Genomic DNA, 20275 nt, shown 5'->3' with positions numbered 1-20275 from the left:
CTGTCAGGAGATCCACACATGCATGAAAGTGAGTGAACCCACAGCAAAACCCACCCTTGAAAGACCAGAAATGTTTTGTTTGGTGGCTTTAGACCAAAGAGAGATCTTCATTCAGCTAAAGATTCAAGGAATGTTATACAAGGAGGAGCCCTGAAGTACCTCAAGGGGTTGATCCTTCTTTTTGGGCTTTTTGTTCATGGATGCACGATCCAATGAATCGTTCTCCTCATCATCTGAGAACACAGAGCCTTTGGTTTCGCAGTTTACTTCAGGTGGCTTTTCAAACGCATTGTCCATACCTATTTAACAGGGCCATTTACAGTCTAAACGCGAAGACAAGGGATGAAGAAATCAGTGATGGTTCGATTCACACTCTGCCAAATGCCACCTCACTGCAAAGCCATGCATCTTCCAGGCATTAATAGACTGCAGGTTCACACATCACACTCCAGTAATAGCAGCAGTAGGGTTAGAAATCAAAAGGCTTTTCTTTATGAAGCCATTATAAGCTCTATTTGGATTATTTTACATATAATTGAGACTAAATTCACAGGCTCTGGAGGTTGACTCTAGAAAGAGTTCTTTCTTTGTCCAGCCCATAAATAAAATAGCTGATTTATTGAATCACTGATTCCATCCATAGCTCCTCTATTTACTGTTTCCAGAAGTGTCCTCTAGAAGGCACCAAACGAGTGCTGAAGGCCTCTGGTCAGCAGAGAGAGCTGCCCGGGATGCGGAAACGTGAAGCACAGCAGCGCTGATAGACCTGGAGCTGAGAGAGCTCAAGCTGAGATCCACTGATGTTAACATAAAGCTCCACCAGGTATTAAGTGGACTCTCAGCAGTGGGAGTGATGCTGCAAGACCAGAGCAGGGAAAAGGCTCTCTTCTGTCACTGTGGAGTGAATTTCATGGAGCACTAACCCCACTGATGGATCTGAAGGCAGATTATGCCCCCATGACTACAGACCACTAACACCTGCTGTGGTTCTTGTAACGTAGGGCATGATCATGGTGGGATCGGCCATGTTGCACAACACAATCCATTTGCTGCCTTCAATGCAGACAGTGAAGCAAGACAGTCCAAAGCAGGAGGTACAGAAGAGGACACCCGGCATGACCAAGCTTCCTGCATCTCCACAGGTGGCTTCTTATCCATGGGGCTGGAGCTTTCTCTGTTTAACTGATAGTTATTTTCCTTCTGCAACATGTCAGGAGTGGAAGTGTTTGCTGTTTAGACAACATTAACCACAAGTATGTGCTGTATATTAGACTGTTGTATGAACACACATAGAAACAATGCTCTGTGCTTCTGTCTCAGCCTGACTGTAAGGCTCTGCTGGACCAAAAACTTAAACCCAGAGACTAAACCAAAGCGGATACCTCAACATCCAATACTTCGTAATCCATTTGGATCCTTAGAGCACAAAAAACCTGAATTCTCCAACAGCTCGTTCAGGTGGGTAACAGAGAGACAAAGGGAAGTGATTTGGCTACAGCAACACCACCAGTCATGAGCAAGTCTCCAGTGCCAGACTGAAGTCAGTGAGTTAAAGTCATTCTCAGCCCCTGCGTTCAGCCCACAGGATGCAGCTGCTGCTCGAGAGAGCATCCTCTGGCCACTGCCCCCGTGGTTCTACCCCTTTATCACCATTTGCATGGGCAGGCTGACAGACACCATTGCAGGTTACCAGGAAGAGCTGGCAGTTGTCTTTTTTTCCCCAGATATACTGACAGTGCCGATTGTCACACTGCAGAGAGGTCCAGGATAATGCTGAATTGGTTCTGTTGTCTGCGTATGACTGCTGCGTTAGGACTACACTGTGAGAAGACTTAAATCTCTAGACCACAAGGCAAAACAGTGCAGAAATATTCCATTTGAAGTACTATTGGATCCTTCTACTTGGGAAATGAGCAACCCAGGAAGAGCCCGGCTTAGGCCATCTTGGATTTGGAATATGGTCCTTGTTGCCTCTCCAAGCCAACGAAAGCTGGAGTCAAGTTTGGTTTAAATGCTGTTTGCTCAGCCAAGCTTGAAGCATGCCTAAATCTTCAGCTTGGAGGCCAAGTGCTGCCCACAGATGCCCTCTTCCCCTCGGGTCCCTCATAGGTGGACTTCAGGTTTGTTTCCACATAGATAGTAAAAGTGGGTCAGGACTCATCCAGGTGCCTCACTGAGGTTTGCACAGTGGCCCAACAACACACCTCCAAGTGCTGCTGTGAGGAAAAACAGCTTTTCCCCATGGAAAAGAGGACTCTGAATGGGACAAGATGCAGGGGTGTTGGAGAAGCAGAATTAGAGCATTTAGCACATGGAGACACCAGCTGCTGAAGCTGAAGGAACACAGGATCAGGCCAATGTGCTTGCTCCCTTTCTCCTACAGCCAGACCCTTTGCTGGAGAAGGAGACAGAATGAACCATCAGCCCTGACAGCGCTCCCATGAATCCCATGGTTTTCCAATGTACATTGCTTTTTCCATTATTATTCTCTCTCTTCAACTGGGTGCTGGGTTAAAAAGATCCCCAGGCAGCTCTGCCATCCGTGTTGTGTGTCTCCATAGCAGGCACAGCCTCCTATGGGCTCTTCTGTTCCCAAGGGTCACATCCAGGTATCAAGAGGAGAGCTCAGGCTCCAAGCTAGCACATACGGCTTTGACCTTGCAGCAGAGAGGTCTGCAATGTCCACTGATAGTTGGGGCTGATGCCCTCTTCTCCCCTGCTCCATCCCATTGTGGATGAGGCACTGAAAGCCAGCCAAATGGGAGCCAGGTTTGCTTCAGCCTCACTGAGCTGGAAAAGGAAAGAAGCGGATCTATCCCAAGCCTTTCTGCTACATTGCTGACCATTGACCAGAGCAGATCTTGAATACAAGATCCAGCAGCCAGAAGGCAGGATTCCCTGCCCATCGTGCCTCAGGGATTGCATGGGGGCAATCCCAACCTTGTATTGACCTGGGGTGCCAGATTTTGTCCCACGTCTGTGGGAGCATTACATTGTTGTGGGGCTGGAGGCAGCTCATCTCAAAGGGAAGCTGCTGTGTGAGTGCCAGCTCAGAAGTGGGGGTTTCTTGTGATGACAGGATAAAAACCTGATTTTCCTACACCAAAAGAGCTCGCCTCTGCAGGAGAAAATGTAAATCAGGGGATTAACCAGGATAAATAGCACACGTGAGGAATTAGTGAGGAATTCTTAAAGAGAATGGATGGGTTCTGGGACACCAAGGTTTGTTTATGGAGGTGAAGTCTGAGAAGCAAAACACGTCAGTGCTGGCACATGCTCCTTGAGAACAGCGCTTGGTCTTGGGTGACTGGCTCCTAAAAGACACCCTTAGGATATGAGGCTGGGTATTGGGCCTCAGGCCACCAAGGGTGTCCCCAAAGTGGGAGTGCCAGCAGCCAGGGACAGCCCCAGGGCCTGTGTCACAGCATGGACCACACCGCCAGATGATGCTCCTGCCTCTCTCATCCTTGGGAGACCCTCACTGCCCGTCTCAGAGCTGTGTGTCCGGTGTCTCCACCTCCCACATTTACGGCTCCACCGCTTTGCATGGAGGGGCAGGACTGCTGTAGAGATGGGAAATCCACTGTGAGCCAGGGCGAAAGCTGCTGCTGCCTCTTGCAGCTTTCAACATCCAGATGACACTTCTCCCTGCGCTGAGGCAAGACAGAACCTGACTGTAAACAGTGTAAGGAAACAGACCCTGTAATTCCAGTTCCCATCATCCTAATTCCTTCAAAGGGAACCCATATAACCAACACAGTGTGTGGGAAGCCCTGAAGCCAGGCATATTTCAAGGTAAAGTTGACATTTGAGTGCTCTGCAGAGGTGGGATCTAAGGTATTACAAATGTATACCAGGGAACCATGCAGCAGGAAAAGGGAATGTGGGGCCAGACCATCATCATCTTTAAGCTCTGTGATTTTAGAAGGGCTAAGAAATCTTCTTCTATAGCAACAAGTGGGATTCAGTAGCGTGCTGGTTCTCCAGCCATCACTTCATTTCAGGCTCTGTATAAACCTGGAGTAACTCCTATGGATTTCCATGAGTACAACAAAGGTCAGGATCTGGCCCACTCTAACTACAGATGGGACACAAATACAGTTACAGTGGGAATCAGGCATCCCTTTGAGAGAAGCTGGACCTCCCTCTTGCTTTGCTGGGGACAACACGTGTTCCTCCCACTGCAATTCCTTAGGAGCAATGGGGAAAACCACAGTTACAGACTACACAAGCCAGAATCAGGTATCGTTATGGAACATATGGAATGTCATTGTTATGGAATATAATTATTGCAATGGAAGATAAAGCCACTCCAAAGCTAAGCCTTTCCAGGGGATAATTAATATTAAAGAGGTTTGCACACCACTTAGTAAGAGCAGGTATTTATTATATGATGGCGATCAGCTTCTTTTCCCTGCAACAAAGACAAATTTGCCATCATTTCCAAAGGACATTGACCCAAGCCATGTGCTTGCCCAACACTTCTCATTGCCAAACCAAGGAGTTAGGAGCAGCCAACTCCATCAGCACACACTGCCCAAACAGAGGCAGACATCGTCTCCAAAGTCAAGTGCAACCAAAGCAAACAAGTTGAATCACAGCAACAAAGCCACCCATTAATGAAAACGCATTCCACAAAGGATTAAGTGGTTAAGTGCTAGTCTTGTCCAAACACCTCAGAAGAACACCCATGCAATCTGTAACACTTACATCAGAGTCCCATCGTATTTATATAGAGAAAAGGAAAGAATAAACTGTTAGGGGAAAACATTTGGGTGTAGAGAACGAAGGAACATTGTTTCAGAGCACAGAAATCATCTTTGCATATACAGGGCTCAAGTGGAGTTTATTGAACAACAACTAATGTTTTAGCTTCCTGATGGTAAGATGCAAATGTACTTAAAGAACCAACTGATTGACCCTGAAATAAGCGTAGTAAGTATTGAAAGTACTTCAAAATACCCAGACAAACACCCAAATGGCCATTCAGAGGTACCAGTGCAAAGCGATGCAAATCATCCCTGTAGCAAGTTGATTAACATTCAGTAAAGGGAAGTTTTAAGGAGCAAAATGCCTGCAGCAACAGAAAGTTGATTGTTCTTTAAGTTCAATGAGAGAAAGGTTAAAAATAATCCCTGCCCGAAGAGCTGGAAGCAAAACTGGCTAAGAAGAGAACTGAAACACCTACCCCATTTCATTGCATCAGTTCAGAGGTAGAAGAACAGCCCCTTGATGCAAAGTCAGTTAGGTTTTTAAGACTACTTCCCACTGTAATCATCTCATGTGCAAGTTGTAGCATAATACAGAGGAGTTGGATACATCTAATATATACCAATAGGGTGCTTTGTTTAAAGCACAATTTAGTGAGTGTCCCATTCAGGCCCTCACTGAGCTGCACTGCTGATTGTGTGTGACCCGTCACCTTGCCTTTGGGGTGACAATCACGTGGGAAGGGATCCAACATCATTTTATGGGGTCTGGTTTAATGCTGCAGCACCCTGTTGATGGCTGGCTGAACATGTTGGCCAGGCTGACTGTCAGCCACTGGTGAGCTGTAGTTTTAAGGTGTTTTTAAGTTTTTAAATGCCTCTCAAATACCTGCAGCCTCAACAGTTCTGCTACAGAGCTGATTCTTCAGGATCTAATACATATATTTATTAGATATAAGGAGGAAGTTCTTTACTGTGAGGGTGGTGAGGCACTGGAATGGGGTGCCCAGTGAAGTGGTGAATGCTCCATCCCTGGCAGTGTTCAAGGTTGGACAGAGCCTTGGGTGGCATGGTTTAGTGTGAGGTGTCCTTGCCCATGGCAGGGGGTTGGAACTGGATGATCTTAAGGTCCTTTCCAACCCGGATCATTCTGTGATTCTCTGCAAGGATTAAAATCGTTCTTCCCACCCCACCATGGCACAGGTCTTTGCAACAGCACCCAAGAGGTGTTAACTGAGAAAATAGCACCAAATATAGTATTTGTTATTTCTTAAATGCCAGCTCCAAGCAAGACTGTTTAACATTGCCCAGCGGTTAAGCATTTACCAGACCCTGCCAAGAGACAAGCATATTCCAGATTTTCACTGCATCCTTCTGAAGGGGAAAAAGGGCTCTGACATAATTGCATCGTTGCTCCTTAATGCTGCAGCCTGACTTTCCACAGGCTGCAAACAGAGAGGATTAGATAAAAGGAAGCTCTTCCCTGTGAGGGTGCTGAGGCGCTGGCACAGGGTGCCCAGAGAAGCTGTGGCTGCCCCATCCCTGGCAGTGTTCAAGGCCAGGTTGGACACAGGGGCTTGGAGCAAGCTGGTCTAGTGGAAGGTGTCCCTGCCCGTGGCAGGGGTTGGAGCTGGATGAGCTTTAAGGTCCCTTCCAACCCAAACCATTCCATGATAATCCTATGATAAGTGATAAATCAGAAACTTGTGTAAAGACCTGGAAGGAGTTTTGCCAGCAAAGGCCTTCCCCTGGGCAAGAAGAGCTGGCACAGAAACAGTCAACAAGACAACGCTGGCATATGCATAGTGGAACACACTCATATTTAGTGAGGCTGCCCAGAGCAAAGCAGGATGAATGTCCTGAATTGTGTCAACGCTTTGTCATGTGCACAGCATGAGGCTGGCTGGAGGGAGCCAAATGGGCAGGGAAGAGCTTCAGCAGTGGAGGAACCCATCACCTCCATCTGCTGCTCCGGGGCAGGGAAAGCTTCCACTACACTCAGCCTGGCTTTTGGTCTCTGCACTCCATAGCGCTTGCAGGCCATGAAACCTTCTCATGGCATATAATCTATGGAGCAGGATGGGTGGATCTGTGCTCCCCCAGCTTAAGAGCCGAGGGGGTTTCTATGAGTCAGAGAGAAATGTTTCACCTCCAAGAGCATTAAAGCATCTGCCAAAAAGGCTGCATCACGGCTCTAAACCAGCCTCTCACACTGCTGCTTGAGCTCAGGCTTGACTACGGGCCCATTTAGATTACCAGCTCTTTGGAGACAACACAAAAGCCTGCACCAAGGAAAGATGAGTGCCAATGGTTCAGGACCACTTAGTCCCAGCGAAACAAACTTTGCTTCTGTCTTCCCCCTGCTTTTTGTGGCACGGAAAAACGCGCTCACACGATGCAGTGAGCTCTCTGAGCTGCCCAAGCTGCACTTACAAAGGAGCATTTTCAACGGCAGGCCCTTGTCTGACAGTGCATTAATGCATCTATTGCCTTGGAGACAGAGAAAAGGCAGCCTGTGGAGAGAGAATGAACCTTCTATGAGATAGAGCCTCAGTGTATCCCTATTGACATGGTCTAAGGGACTACTGGATTAAGTCTGGGGTAGGGAATAGTAAAACAGGCCAATCTGAAAGCAATTTAAACCAGATCAACATGACTTTGAGCCCAATTTGTAAACCTATTGGACTGATTAAATGACTTTCCTAAGGTTAACTCATGACTATAAAGCACCTAAGGATTCAGTGATGCTTTTCATAAATAACACTTTGAAGTCAAATCCATCACATTGGTTTAGGCTAAAATTAGAAGGGTGCTAATAAAACGTGCTGTGAATACAAGTGTCTCATTGATGGCTTAAACAGACACCACCTTAAACTGGCTTCATTGTGCACGGCGGCACCGAATGTGCTATTGCAAAGAACTAGAAGAGGACAACAGGGAGAGTGAAAAAACAACCACAAGGGTTGGTTTGCCACCTACACAGGGTGCAAGGAGACGGTGTCAGGCTGGGATCACCACCTCCAAGCACTGATGCAGCGGGAAGGCACAGATGGCTGAACCACAGTGGCAGCACTGTGATCTTCAGACCCTCTGCTGTAGTTCCTGGGTTGATTACAGCGTGCAAAGTAAACACAAAGCACATGAGATGAGGAGTAAAGGAGTTACAAAGGTCTTCTGCTTCCACCAACATGAGACGCTGCAGTTCTGGATGCTGCCCCATCCTCTGGCATGCTCAAATCCGAGGCCTCCCCATCCATTCATCTGCCACTGGGACACAATGCAGCAGTGATACGGCTCAGCTCTTAGCAGCCGACTGGTGCAGCATTGAAACCACCACCAGCAGCTAAACTATTCACCCACTCTAAGTTTATAAACACAATGAACACTGGGAACAGGCTTCAAAACCAGCTCTAGCACAGACCAAAGCAGGGAGAGTCCATTTAACCCTGCTTTGTCACACCACTTTGCCTGCTACTGGGCTTTGCTGTGGCTCCTCCTCATCCCAAACACAAATGTCCTCTCCACCAACACATGCCAGTCCTTAGGGAACAGAACAGAACAACCAAGGCCAGGTTGGACGGGGCTCGGAGGAACCTGCTCTAGTGGAAGGTGTCCCTGCCCGTGACAGGGGGTTGGAACTGGATGAGCTTTAAGCTCCCTTCCAACACAAACCATGCTGTGATTCTATGAAAGCACGGGGGGACACAGGGCAGAGCACTTACCCTGGTGCAGTGGGGACAGCAGCACATCCTCTAGAACAGAAAGGAATGGAGTTCTCCAGAGAAACACTCCCCAGCCTTGGGTACCACGGGTCAGTAGGGTGAGCAGCACTGCAATGCTGGCCATCAGCACACACCCAGCTCACACTCACAGCCTGGCCTTCCCCTGGTTTGTTCCCCTGGCGCTAGGAGACCCAGCGAGCATGAGTGTGAGGAGCAAGCCAGGCTGGGGAGCACGGCCATGCCCGAAAGGGATGCTTGGCTATGGAGCACAAGAAACGCAGCACTCACCTCTGAGGAGCCGGCACACCGAGCAACACGTGCACACTGGAAGAGGAGCTGAGCGTTAGGAACTCATCAGGCTAAGCCACCGACTCCCACAAAACACTTGGCATCATTTGGAGATGGAATTCAAGGCCCTTGTGTGCGTAGAGAGGTGATTGTCTCTATCCACCGGCATGGAGCGCACACAGGAACGTGCCTCACCCCGGGCTATGTGCCTAATGGGTGTTCAGGCTGGGATTCCGTACAGCTCCCTGGCTCTGGTCTCAGATCACTGAACAGAAATAACTCCTGATCAGAGGGATCTGGGAGCGTGGATGAGCAATGGGTAACACGGTGCAAAAGGCTGATGAATACAAGCACAGGGTGCAACACTGGGACTTGTATTGCTACATGCCTGCATTTCTTTTTCCAGTAGATTCAGACATCTACAAGCAGCCATTCACACAGCTTCCAAAGGAAAACTATCCCTGATCTATCCAGATCAGGAGCACGCTGAGGAGTCCTGCAGGAATTATGCTTTGGTGGAATTGCTGTAAGGATGAAAGCAACCAAGGGAATGGCATCGCACCCTTCAGTGAGAATGCAGGTCAATCACAGCTGCTCATGAAAGCACGAACTGCACAGCTTCATCCTGAGGACAGCCTGGCTTCCAGGAAGCAGCCCAGAAACAATTCCCAGTTCGAGCTTTCCAATGAAAGCCTCCCAGTGGCATCAATGACTCCAAATTAAAAGAGCTTTTGAATTACAAGGTTTGAGCTCTGGGTGATTCCTTTGGTCAGGATTATCCTGCACTTCCATAGCTTCACAGTCATTTTAAACCAGCACAAACCAACGCTGCTGCTGACAGCAGATGTCCCATTGCCCCTCACACTCTGGCCTCCACCTTCCTTGTCCCATGGCTGATGCCCATGCTGCTGCTCCCTACTGGCTCCCTGAGAGGGGTCAGCACCCATAAGGTTTAAACATGTCCAAGGAAAAAGGATGGCATGGGGCGGAAGCAAGCAGTTGGGTCGTGTCCTTTCAACAGGAGTGCTGGCTCACGCGTGCTGGATGCTGCTGTGAAACTATGGCCTTTGTAATAGAGGTGAGTCTCAACCAACCTCAAGAGATGTGCTGTGAGTTGAGCCTCTGGTTTTACCCAGAAGCTGCTGATGGTTGATTTCAGCTCTCAGAGAGCTCATACAACATCTACACAAGGGTTGTTCTCACACATCTCTGGAGTTCTTCTGGTTGATGGGGACTGAACTACAGCGGCATGTCCTGAATGCTGATGTTCCACCACCTTTGCTCTCTTCTGCAAAGCCTTCAGTGCTTAAGTGTAAAACCAAGCAGCAGCTTTGAGTCTCTCAGGCACAGAGGAGGGGACGGTACCAGAATGCACATTTCTGCTTTGGAATCATTCCAGCTGAGAATGGTGTCTGCCTGGGGCAGGCTGAAGCAGAAAGGGCACTTGGTCTGGGCAATACAGAGGATGGCTCCACAATACACGATCCTCAGGCTCAGACAGCACCAGTGCTGGACACTGACCATCCCCTGATGCAACACACATCTGCTGCTGCTGAAGTGCATCCCACTGACTCACCCCAAAGCCAGGCTGGTCTCCAGTGCCCAACCAACTCACATCAGCAACCATGAGGTATGTTTGCATCAGCTCCAGGATTGAGCTATGTGACACCATGGCCAATATCCCGCTCCTGTCGCATGTGTCACTCACCAAGCCACCACAAGGGGACAAGTTGCATCTGTACTGTCCAGGATGCTTTAAAGCAATACTGTAACGTTAAGAAGTGCAAAAGCCTCCCCAGTGCTAATAAAGACATGCCTGTGTGTGGATTGTTACTGGACATCAGGATTGCCTTGGAAAATGGTTGGAAATCTTGTTCTGGAGCTTCCAGGTTTCCATTCCGATGAGCAGCCACACGACACAGTTCCCAAAGGAAAGGGGCAGCTGCGTGGAAGCAGCACAGGTTGGAAGGCATTGGAGCTGAAATACCACCAGCTCTCATCAGGATGCCAGGACAGTAAACTGAGAACGGCTGCACTAAGCGCAAAGCGAAAGATCAGATAGACAGGACAGAGGAGAGGAGGAGAAGGGCTTTCTGTGTGATGGGAGTGAAAAGCTGGAGCACCTGGAGCCCACTGCACAATGGAAGGGCACCTACACAAGTGGGGCAGCTCCATGTGTAGTGAGCTCCATTGATGGGCAGCAAAGAGAAGGAGGAGTAAGCCCCCTTGCCTCAAAAGCAGCTCCTGCATATTCTATTTCCTGGCCTCACAAGACACTCTTCAGCAGCCAAAATAACCCTTTGCTGTGTCCGCATGTGGTTGTTACTGACTAAATGTCAAGCTCTTCACACGGTGCTTTGTGTCAAGAGGGGATTCAGAGCGTCACAAACCCATCTAACCAGCACCAGGCACTATAAAAACAGCAGCAATGGCAATGAGCCAGGCTGAGCAGTTATTTAGCATGGCCTGAGTACAGTGTGGTTCTGCAGCCAGCTTTTGGCCACAGCCAAAGCCCACCGGGGTCAGGAGAGTCTTTTCATGGATTTCAGCAGGCTTGGAAACGTGCCCAAGAGATGGGAAATCAGAACCTGAAGCACTCCTGATGGTCACAGGGCGAGTTCATACGGACAAACCTGAGGTTCAGCAGCCTCAGCTGTGCAGGGAACACAACAGACCTCTCTCCATGCCCCTGTCTTCCAAATCACTTTCCTTCAGATATATCTGCTCTTACACACAGTCACTCAATAGGACTGGAATTCGCAACGCCAAGTTCTACACCAGACCTGGCTGTGGTTTCTTTGCTCAGGGAATGGGACCCATCTAAACCCCTGTAGCAACCTAAAGAGCCATCACTTGCCTTTGCCTGGTTATTGTAAGTGAAGAGGTGCTTCCATGCTCCATTCCTTCAGTAGCACAGCTGGCTGGAGGAGCTTCCTACTCCTGGCCTCTTCATCTCATACCTCCCCAAAGGTCTTCCAGAACAGTTATGCTGGAGGCTCCCAGCGAGGCAGATCAGCAAATCAGACTGAGCTCCCTCACAAACAGTACAAGAAAGCATTTTTATCTGGACCAAACCTGGGATTTCTTCCCAAGTCCAAGCTCTTCACTGCTGGGCAGCTTGAGTGACCACAGTGGCCTTAACTCCACCACCTGAGGGTAGCACTTGACATCCAGTTATCATTAGGCTGCTGTTCTCTCTTTGACATGGCTGTCTCCCCTGTTGGGAAAATTAAGAGCCCGTACTGGATGCAAAACCAATTCCTCAGCCTTTGCACATCCCTGACAGCCGTATGAGAGAAATAAATGGAGCTGCAAAAGCGCTCCCTTAGGCAATCTGTGCATGCACTGTTCCGTCACAATAACACTTCAGGTGCCTGTCCCTGCCACAGTTATTGATCAGCTGTAAATTCAGGCAGTGACTTTGAGCCCTGCAACTACAAGTTGCAGAGGACTGTTAAAGGTTGGTATAGATGGAGGATGTAGGGAGTGGGGGCACCTGAATGGACAAATGCTGAGGAGCTATAAGGGTGACATCCAGATCAAGTCATTGAGATCCCAGCACACCCATGTGCACTTCTGACGTGTCTGCACTGGGGAAAGAAAAAGGACAGAATAAAAGAAGGGAAAACATAAAAAGGGACATTCCAATTGTCCAGAAGCTTCTCAGTAGTAGCAGATAGAGCACTGTTACTACAGACACAGAAATCCTCCTGCCAAACTAGGATCAGGACTCTTCTATGGGTATTTTACATGTTATAATCACTGAAGTAAGAAGGTCACATAAGAAAGCTTCTAAGGTGTCGACCATAAAATACACAAGCATCTTCCTCCACATGCGGCTTTCAGGACCTGGGTCTGGGAAGTACAATTTGTTCTGTTTTAGGGACACACTGAGGAGCAAAGGTGTGCTCCCGGTCATACCAGTGCTGTGCAGTAAAGTGGGGTGTGAATTCACGTGTCCTCACTCACAGTCTTAACTCCTAACAACCGCACTGCTTCTTCTGCATACACAGGTCCTGTTCCTTCAAACCTTCCCTAAAAGCTTCCATAAAGCAGATTCCTACTCTGATCAAGAGTACAGTGTTTGCAGGCCCAACCAGGCTCTCTATTATTCTTAGTCTATAACTCCATAATACTCTCTATTCTTCTTAAAGTTGTTCCATGTATGCCAGCTACCACTGTCAGGCTTTCTAACAGCTGATTACAAAGACCTTTTACAAGGAAGGTGAGGTCTTTGGCTGAGTCACCCTCATGTCAAACAGAGTCTGGGGTATTTTTGCTGACTCCATCTGATGTCAGCCCGACTATGTCCCATTATCTCTAAAGCAGGAATATAAAGAGAAGTCCAACATTCCTGTGAGGCAGTGGGGACAGCTGACATGGACATTTGTGCTATCCGAGGGCTTTGGCGCAGGAAAGAGCTGTGTGTCAGCTGTTTGTAGTGACTGCTCATGCACATACTCATATGTATACATGACATGTATTTATAGCATACTAAGAGGCAGTAGCAAATTCTGCCTGCCCCTTGCTTATGTGCAGCACTCCAACTAAACCAATACAGAAGGTGGAGTGATGGAGCCGTATCTGGGCTTGGTGCGCCTACAGCAGTGTCAGCTCACCCTGAATATGGCCTTCAAGGTGTGATACACTTGAGCTGCTAGACCACATTCTTATATACACACACATGTGACAAGTTATGACTGATCCATTTGCCCCTCTGGACATTCTGTCTTCAGACACAATTGTGCCCACACACAAGGACTGGGGACTGGGGAGACCAGGACTGTATCTTTCACTTAATCTGATTGAAAGTGAGGGCAAACCTGTGGCTATAGGAGGAAGATGATTGATAGATAGATAGATGACAGATAGATGATAGGCAGATGATAGATGATAGACAGATACATGATAGATACATGATAGACAGATAGATGATAGATGATAGATGATAGATAGATAGAAGATAGAAGATAGATAGATAGATAGATGATAGATGATAGATAGATGATAGATAGGTGATCGATAGATAGGTGATCGATAGATAGGTGATCGATAGATAGGTGATCGATAGATAGGTGATCGATAGATAGATAGATAGACAGATAGGTAGATTCCTCTTGTGATGCCACCAACCCGTGAGGGAAACCACCCTCTGAAGCTGCCTCTCTGTACTGTCTGTAGGTGGAGAAGGGACCTGCAAGCAGGCTCCCAGATTAGGGACCTCAGTGAAATTCCCAAGTGAGATAGGACAGATAAAGGTCTTGGAAGATTTCTGTTCTTTTCATTAAAAGAAGAATTAAAACCAAAATATCAAGTTACTTGGATCCAAAAATCCATGCTAAACATTAGTTTGAAAAGTTTAATGAACAATTCCATTTTCCAGAGATGAATTTTGAGAGATCCTTGCACAGCATTGGTATGAAAGCAGATCAAAATCCAAAGCTTTTGTGTGTTAAGACAGGGGTTTGAAACCAGGTAAGTTAAGTTCACTGCCTTAAGAATGAACCTACAAAGGCTGCTCTATGGAATTCAGATAACCCGATAACGCTTTACTTGCGCTATTTGGTATTTTGGCTTGAATATGTGGGGTGGTTTCTTTCATTGTTTCTTTTTTAGGAAGAGTTTAATATTCTATGTGTGAACACTTTCAGATTGATTACTACAAGAGAAGTGTATACAAAACCTTACACAAACCTGAGAATAAAACCCCTGGGCACCAACATCAGCTGCTTCAATTTGCCTGTAGAGAAAAGCCTGTGAGCTATAGCCCTTAGAACTTGTAAAGGACTCAAAGGACACTCTTTAGGAAGGCTGAAACAAGACATTTCTAATACATTCCAATGCTAAAGCAAACTCGAAGGGGTGCCCATCTACACGGGCCTGAAACACAGCGAAGGTCTGCACGGCCCTCACCACACACGAGCTGAAACTGCTCAGTTTCCAACTTGCCAGCATGTGTTTCACAAGGTACCAAGTGCAACACGCCTGCAACTCTCTGTGCCTAACATCAGTGGAGCTGCATGATCCTTGGGGATGTCTAGGAATCCCAGAAGCCATCTGGAACCACCTGCTTGGGCTAACCCTCCATGTCTCAGTTCTGGAGACACGCAAAGCTATCTGTAAGTTAACGTTTTGGCTCTGGGCTCACAAAGATTCCTTTAACCAAGTTTGAATGGATCCGATTCCCACCATACGGTTTCTTCCCTTTGAAAACAAACCACTGCCCTTCAGAGAACCTAGTTTTCCATAACAGTGCTTATGCAGACATCCGTTATATCAGAAACAGCTGCGAGATCTTGGTCTCTGCTTCAAGGAGTGCTTTATATGGGGTTTATTTCTCAGCAGGCTCCACTGGTGATAAAGTTCTGGAACTACAACTATCAAGTGTTGTTACGGCTCCTGTACGGTTCAGAAGCAGCCCAAGTGGGCGTAATTCAAACCAGATATCCATTAGAACTCGTATTCATGTTGAGATGACATAAGAAAGAGAGGCTGTATCACCATATGGGGGCTCCGATGATAATAATGACCATTGCTCACTACTGTGCATTCTTATCCCCTCCTTTTGCCCTTCCATTGCCCCCCTCACTGAAAACCCACCGGCCCAGAGCCTAGCTTTTCAGCTCAAGTTGCAAGGCTTGATGCTGGCTCCTTCACATGCTCAAGCCCCATCCTTGGCAGCAGCCAGGAACAATTCCCATCAAAAGATGATACTGTTTTCTCTCTTAAGTGCCAAGCGACTCAGCAGCATGTGTGTGTCCTGTGAATCCCGGTATGTGCCGCCTGCAGTGTCTGTTCCTATCTATTCCTGCCAACCGCCGTGACTTCATTCAGCTGTGGGACACTGCAGACACCACGACACTGGAAATAACACTGGTGCTTACCTGAGCTGCCAGTGCCTTCCGATGCACTTCGAGATGGTTTTGGGTGGCTCTGTTTGCTACTTGTTCGTACAGTGACTGAAGGAGGAACGGTGCTGCTGCTGTCTCCACGGATCGTTGAGAGATCCTGCATGCTAAAGCTCCTTAGTCTCTCAGACAGGGCCCCCTGTCCCTGGTGAAACAAGGAAGCAAATAAAAGTTAGAGACAGCAGTGTGTTTTGAGCCTTTCTTCTCTTTGCTCATTGAAATGCTGGTCCAGTAGCTGAGGGAGGACAAAAAACAACTTAAGAGCATCATTTCCCTCCCTTCGCTCTTCCTTTTGGGGTTGTTCTATGCACAAAGTAATTCAAACTTTGGTCAGCGAGCATCTCTGATTCTTCAATGCAGCCATTTGAGCTCAGAGCAGCCTTGGCTGCATCTAAAGGAGCAAGATGTTGTGGTGTCTGTCTAGCAGGTACTTTTCTTCCCTAGGATCTGAGTCAAATCCGTGCTTGGCTTCAGAAATGCAACTAAATCGTCTGCATCAGAGTAACTCCCTTTAAAGTTACCATCTCTGATACTCACCCATCCTTTCTCAGTCATACACAGAAATTCCTGAGGAATTTGAAGGTAATAAATAGTTAATGTTAAATGCAAAGAAACATTCCAGTGCTTTTTCATGCAGCTTAAGGAAGAAATAAGCACGGTATGTTTCTTTCTTTCTAGAGTTTTAGACAAGCTCTCCATCAGGCAAAACCTCACATTGCTTGGTGAAAGGAATGTAGCTGTTGTTGTAATGGGTGGGCTGGTTAAAAGACACCTTGCATTAAAACTACATCCCATAAAGGACTCGTCTGTAAGTATATGTATATATTCTATAACCTTCACACTACACCACTGCCATTAAGAGTGCCAGCAAATACAATCAATACAACGTGTCCTCTGTTGGCTACATGAAGTGACATTCAGAATATAAATAGTATAACTGATAAAACCCAAATACATAGAGCCCAATTCTAAACTTATTTCCATTAATGTAAATTAAGAAGAATTTAATGGATGTGTCAACTGAGGTGAAATCAGAAAGACGGCAAACAACAGCACATACTGCCCTGTTTAACAAAAGAGATAAGGCACATTGCAGCAATTCAAACACCGCTGTCATTTAGTCAAAGCAGTACGTCATAGAATCACAGCACGGTTTGTGTTGGGAGGGACCTTAAAGCTCATCCAGTTCCAACCCCTGCCACAGGCAGGGACACCTTCCACTAGACCAGGTTGCTCCAAGCCCCTGTGTCCAACCTGGCCTTGAACACTGCCAGGGATGGGGCAGCCACAGCTTCTCTGGGCACCCTGTGCCAGCGCCTCAGCACCCTCACAGGGAAGAGCTTCTGCCTAAGAGCTCATCTCAGTCTCCCCTCTGGCAGGTTAAAGCCATTCCCCTTGGCCTGTCCCTACAGGCCTTTGTCCAAGGCCCCTCTCCAGGTTTCCTATAGCCCCTTTAGGCACTGGAGCTGCTCTAAGGTCTCCCGCAGTCTTCCCCATCTCCAGGCTGAACAAGCTTTGTTAACATCTCACCTCTGCCATCTCATTCTCCAACCTACCACAAGAGCTGATGCCTGAATATTGGCTACTCCTGCCAGTGGCTAAGCCACTCTTGGGACATGTTGTGACCCCAAGAGGCACCTCAAGTTATTACTCTTAGGCCAGCCTGTGGCACATTTACTCTGCAGTCTATGGCTGTAACTGGTACTGGGTGGTTCACTGGAGCTGCCCCGCAGGGCTGGTTAGCCGGGTGATCCCAGCCACCCAGAGCTCAGTGCAGTCCTGGATGGGCTCTGCAGCTTGCACTGGAGTCTTGCACAGCCATCCTGTGTGCATCCTGTCACAAGACATCCTTAGACCTCATAGTCTGAGTACAACACACAGATCCCTACAGAGAGCAAGCTGAAGGCAATCAGACCACTGAATCATACTTTGCTGTTGCAGAACGACTGGACCAGCAAAGCCAGAGAGTTAACAGTCAGTGAGCTGTGTAACCCCAGTACTGCATTTGTCCTGTACCACCAGCTCAAGCTTTTAACCTCCTGCCAGCCACTCTGCTCAGCCACCTAACCCAAATACCATTCTATTCCAATGAGCCATTCGTGCATGTGGACACGAGCCCGAGCAGAGATTCATATGTCAGACCAACCTACAGGGAAGATGACACTAACACACCCTATTGCATTGAAAATGAAGAAGACATTAAATCCTGCATTGCAACCTGTGATACAGCAGCATAAAATGATCAAAGGCCCCAGAGAATGCTCTGAAACAACAAGGGCCTGATATGTGCCCATCATCTGTGGGTCTGCTACATATATATGCACTGTATATACATATGCGTATATATATATAGGCACTGGAATGGGCTGCCCAGGGAAGTTATGAATGCTCCAATCCCAGCAGTGTTCAAGGCCAGGTTGGACAGAGCCTTGGGTGCCATGGTTTAGTGTGAGGTGTGTCTGCCCATGGCAGGGGGGGTTGGAACTGGATGATCTTAAGGTGCTTTCCAACCCTAACTATTCTATATCTATCTCTATATATGTATAGATAGAGATATATATAGAATCATAGAATCACAGAATGGTTTTGGTTGAAGGGACCTTAAAGATCACCCAGTTCCAACCCCTGACCATGGGCAGGGACACCGTCAACTGGACCAGGTTGCTCCAAGCTCCATCCAACCCAGCCAGCTCAAGCACAGAGCTGTGGCGGCTGTGCTGAACAACACTGAGCTTCTCTAGGAGAAAAGAATCCAAAATTGCCTTTTCTCAATTTCGGGTTTAATTTAGGCTGAGTTCAGGACAGCAAAGCTGCAGGGTGCTCATTGCACAGATACAGCAAAGCATTGCTGTTCCTACCGTTCCATGAAACAGTTTGTTCAAGTCTCAGCAACAGCAGGAACAGCCACGGCTTAGGCTGAGCAAGGACACTGCCCCCAAATAGAAACATGACAGAAATGATGACTACAACAGAACCAGGATGGTTTCAGAGTAAAGTGGAAAACACTGTCCCCAACCTTCATTTCCCTGTCAGAGAAGCAGCTGCTGTAGATGGAATCGCACACATCTGAAAGGCAGCACTGCGAGGGTTTGCACTGCTGTAGTTATGTTTTAGCACTAAGGACTTTATCCAGCTGGAGCGTTTATTATTCCACAATAGGACTTATAATTCATTAGCAAAATGAAAGCCATTTTAAGAGCTGTATTTCACAGCAGAACAGATTCAGCACTGTGCGCATCTCGGGCTTGGTTAAAACCATCACGTGGAAGATGAAGAGCAGCTGTTTGGGGGATTGTTGTTTACCGTTTGGCTGTGATCAAGCACATGCTCTTCCAACTGCTACAGACATAGGAGATATCCCAGGAATTTCAGCACACTGTGAGTCTGCACAGAGGGAAGATCCAGGTCCTGAAGCTATGGCTATGCCGTAGGCCAGAGGCATGGGTGCAGCATAGACCTGAGCTAGGTTTATCCTAGAGAGCATGACAGCAGTAATATGACAGTAGCTGTGGTACCATTTCAACAGCAAACCAGCATAATGTTACTATACAACCTTTAGAAAGCAGGGACTGGGATGACACCACCTCTCTCCCCTCACTGAACATCAGCTGCCAGCTCAGGATGATGTGCTGGCAGATAGGGGATGATCCATTGGCAATGAGCTGGAGCTCATGGACATGGAGCTGAACATGGCTGATGGGGGATCCAAGAGGTTCCAGTTGGATGCAAGAGGCTCCATGGGGCTGGAATCACAGTGGGAATGGACCCAAGGGGATGTTTTGCTGCTTTTTGCCCTGTATTTTGGGGACTTAATCTCCTGGTAGAGGACAGAAGCATGAGGTGGTGCTGGAAGCCTGAGCCTTACTCTTTCTGGGCACAAAGAGTACCTGCCTAGAGTCAGCTTCCAGCTCATCCAGCTTCTCCTAGGACACAGACTGTCCCTGTAAGCATGGCACTTCTGCTCCAGTACAGTGAGGGCAACAAGTGGGAGGAGGTATGACTGTTCCCTGCGCAATATAGTGTATGTGCTTCCAAATTCATCTCATCTTCCTGCCCATAGGAAAGCCCATCCCCATAAGTGCCGCACAAACTGAAAGCAGACCTCTTCAGGCTTCCTTTGCCTCTTCTTCTCCCAGGATCTACCAATCTCACTGGGTCCACACATAGAATCATAAAATCATAGAATAGTTAGGGTTGGAAAGGACCTTAAGATCATCCAGTTCCAACCCCCCTGCCATGGGCAGGGACACCTCACACTAAACCACGGCACCCAAGGCTCTGTCCAACCTGGCCTTGAACACCACCAGGGGTAGAGGATTCACAACCTCCCTGGGCAACCCATTCCAGTGCCTCACCACCCTCTCAGTAAAGAATTTCTTCCTTAGATCCAATCTAAACTTCCCCTGTTTCAGTTTGAACCCGTTACCCCTTGTCCTGTCACTACAGTCCTTGATGAAGAGTCCCTCCCCAGCATCCTTGTAGGCCCCCTTCAGATACTGGAAGGCTGCTCTGAGGTCTCCTCGCAGCCGTCTCTTCTCCAGGCTGAACAGCCCCAACTTTCTCAGCCTGTCTTCATACGGGAGGTGCTCCAGTCCCCTGATCATCCTCACGGCCTCCTCTGGACTTGTTCCAGCAGTTCCATGTCCTT

General features: G+C 47.8%; 1 protein-coding gene across 1 annotated transcript in view; it reads right to left on the bottom strand.

Moving 5' to 3' along the window:
* The window catches only part of REEP1 (receptor accessory protein 1), a 67474-nt gene that overhangs the window by 4348 nt on the left and 42851 nt on the right, over positions 1-20275 (bottom strand). Inside the window, exons 7-9 of the mRNA XM_080621010.1 lie at positions 15604-15772; positions 8702-8755; positions 160-299 (exon numbers count right to left, since the gene is read on the bottom strand). Of these exons, the coding sequence (XP_080477136.1) occupies positions 160-299; positions 8702-8755; positions 15604-15772 (363 nt within the window). The remainder of the gene's footprint in view (positions 1-159; positions 300-8701; positions 8756-15603; positions 15773-20275) is intronic.

The sequence above is a fragment of the Psittacula echo genome, assembly GCF_963264785.1.
Source record: "Psittacula echo genome assembly, chromosome: 1".
NCBI classification, from domain to species: domain Eukaryota; kingdom Metazoa; phylum Chordata; class Aves; order Psittaciformes; family Psittacidae; genus Psittacula; species Psittacula echo.
The sequence above is the reverse complement of the archived record's forward strand: the minus strand, read 5'-3'. Positions and strand labels throughout refer to the sequence as shown.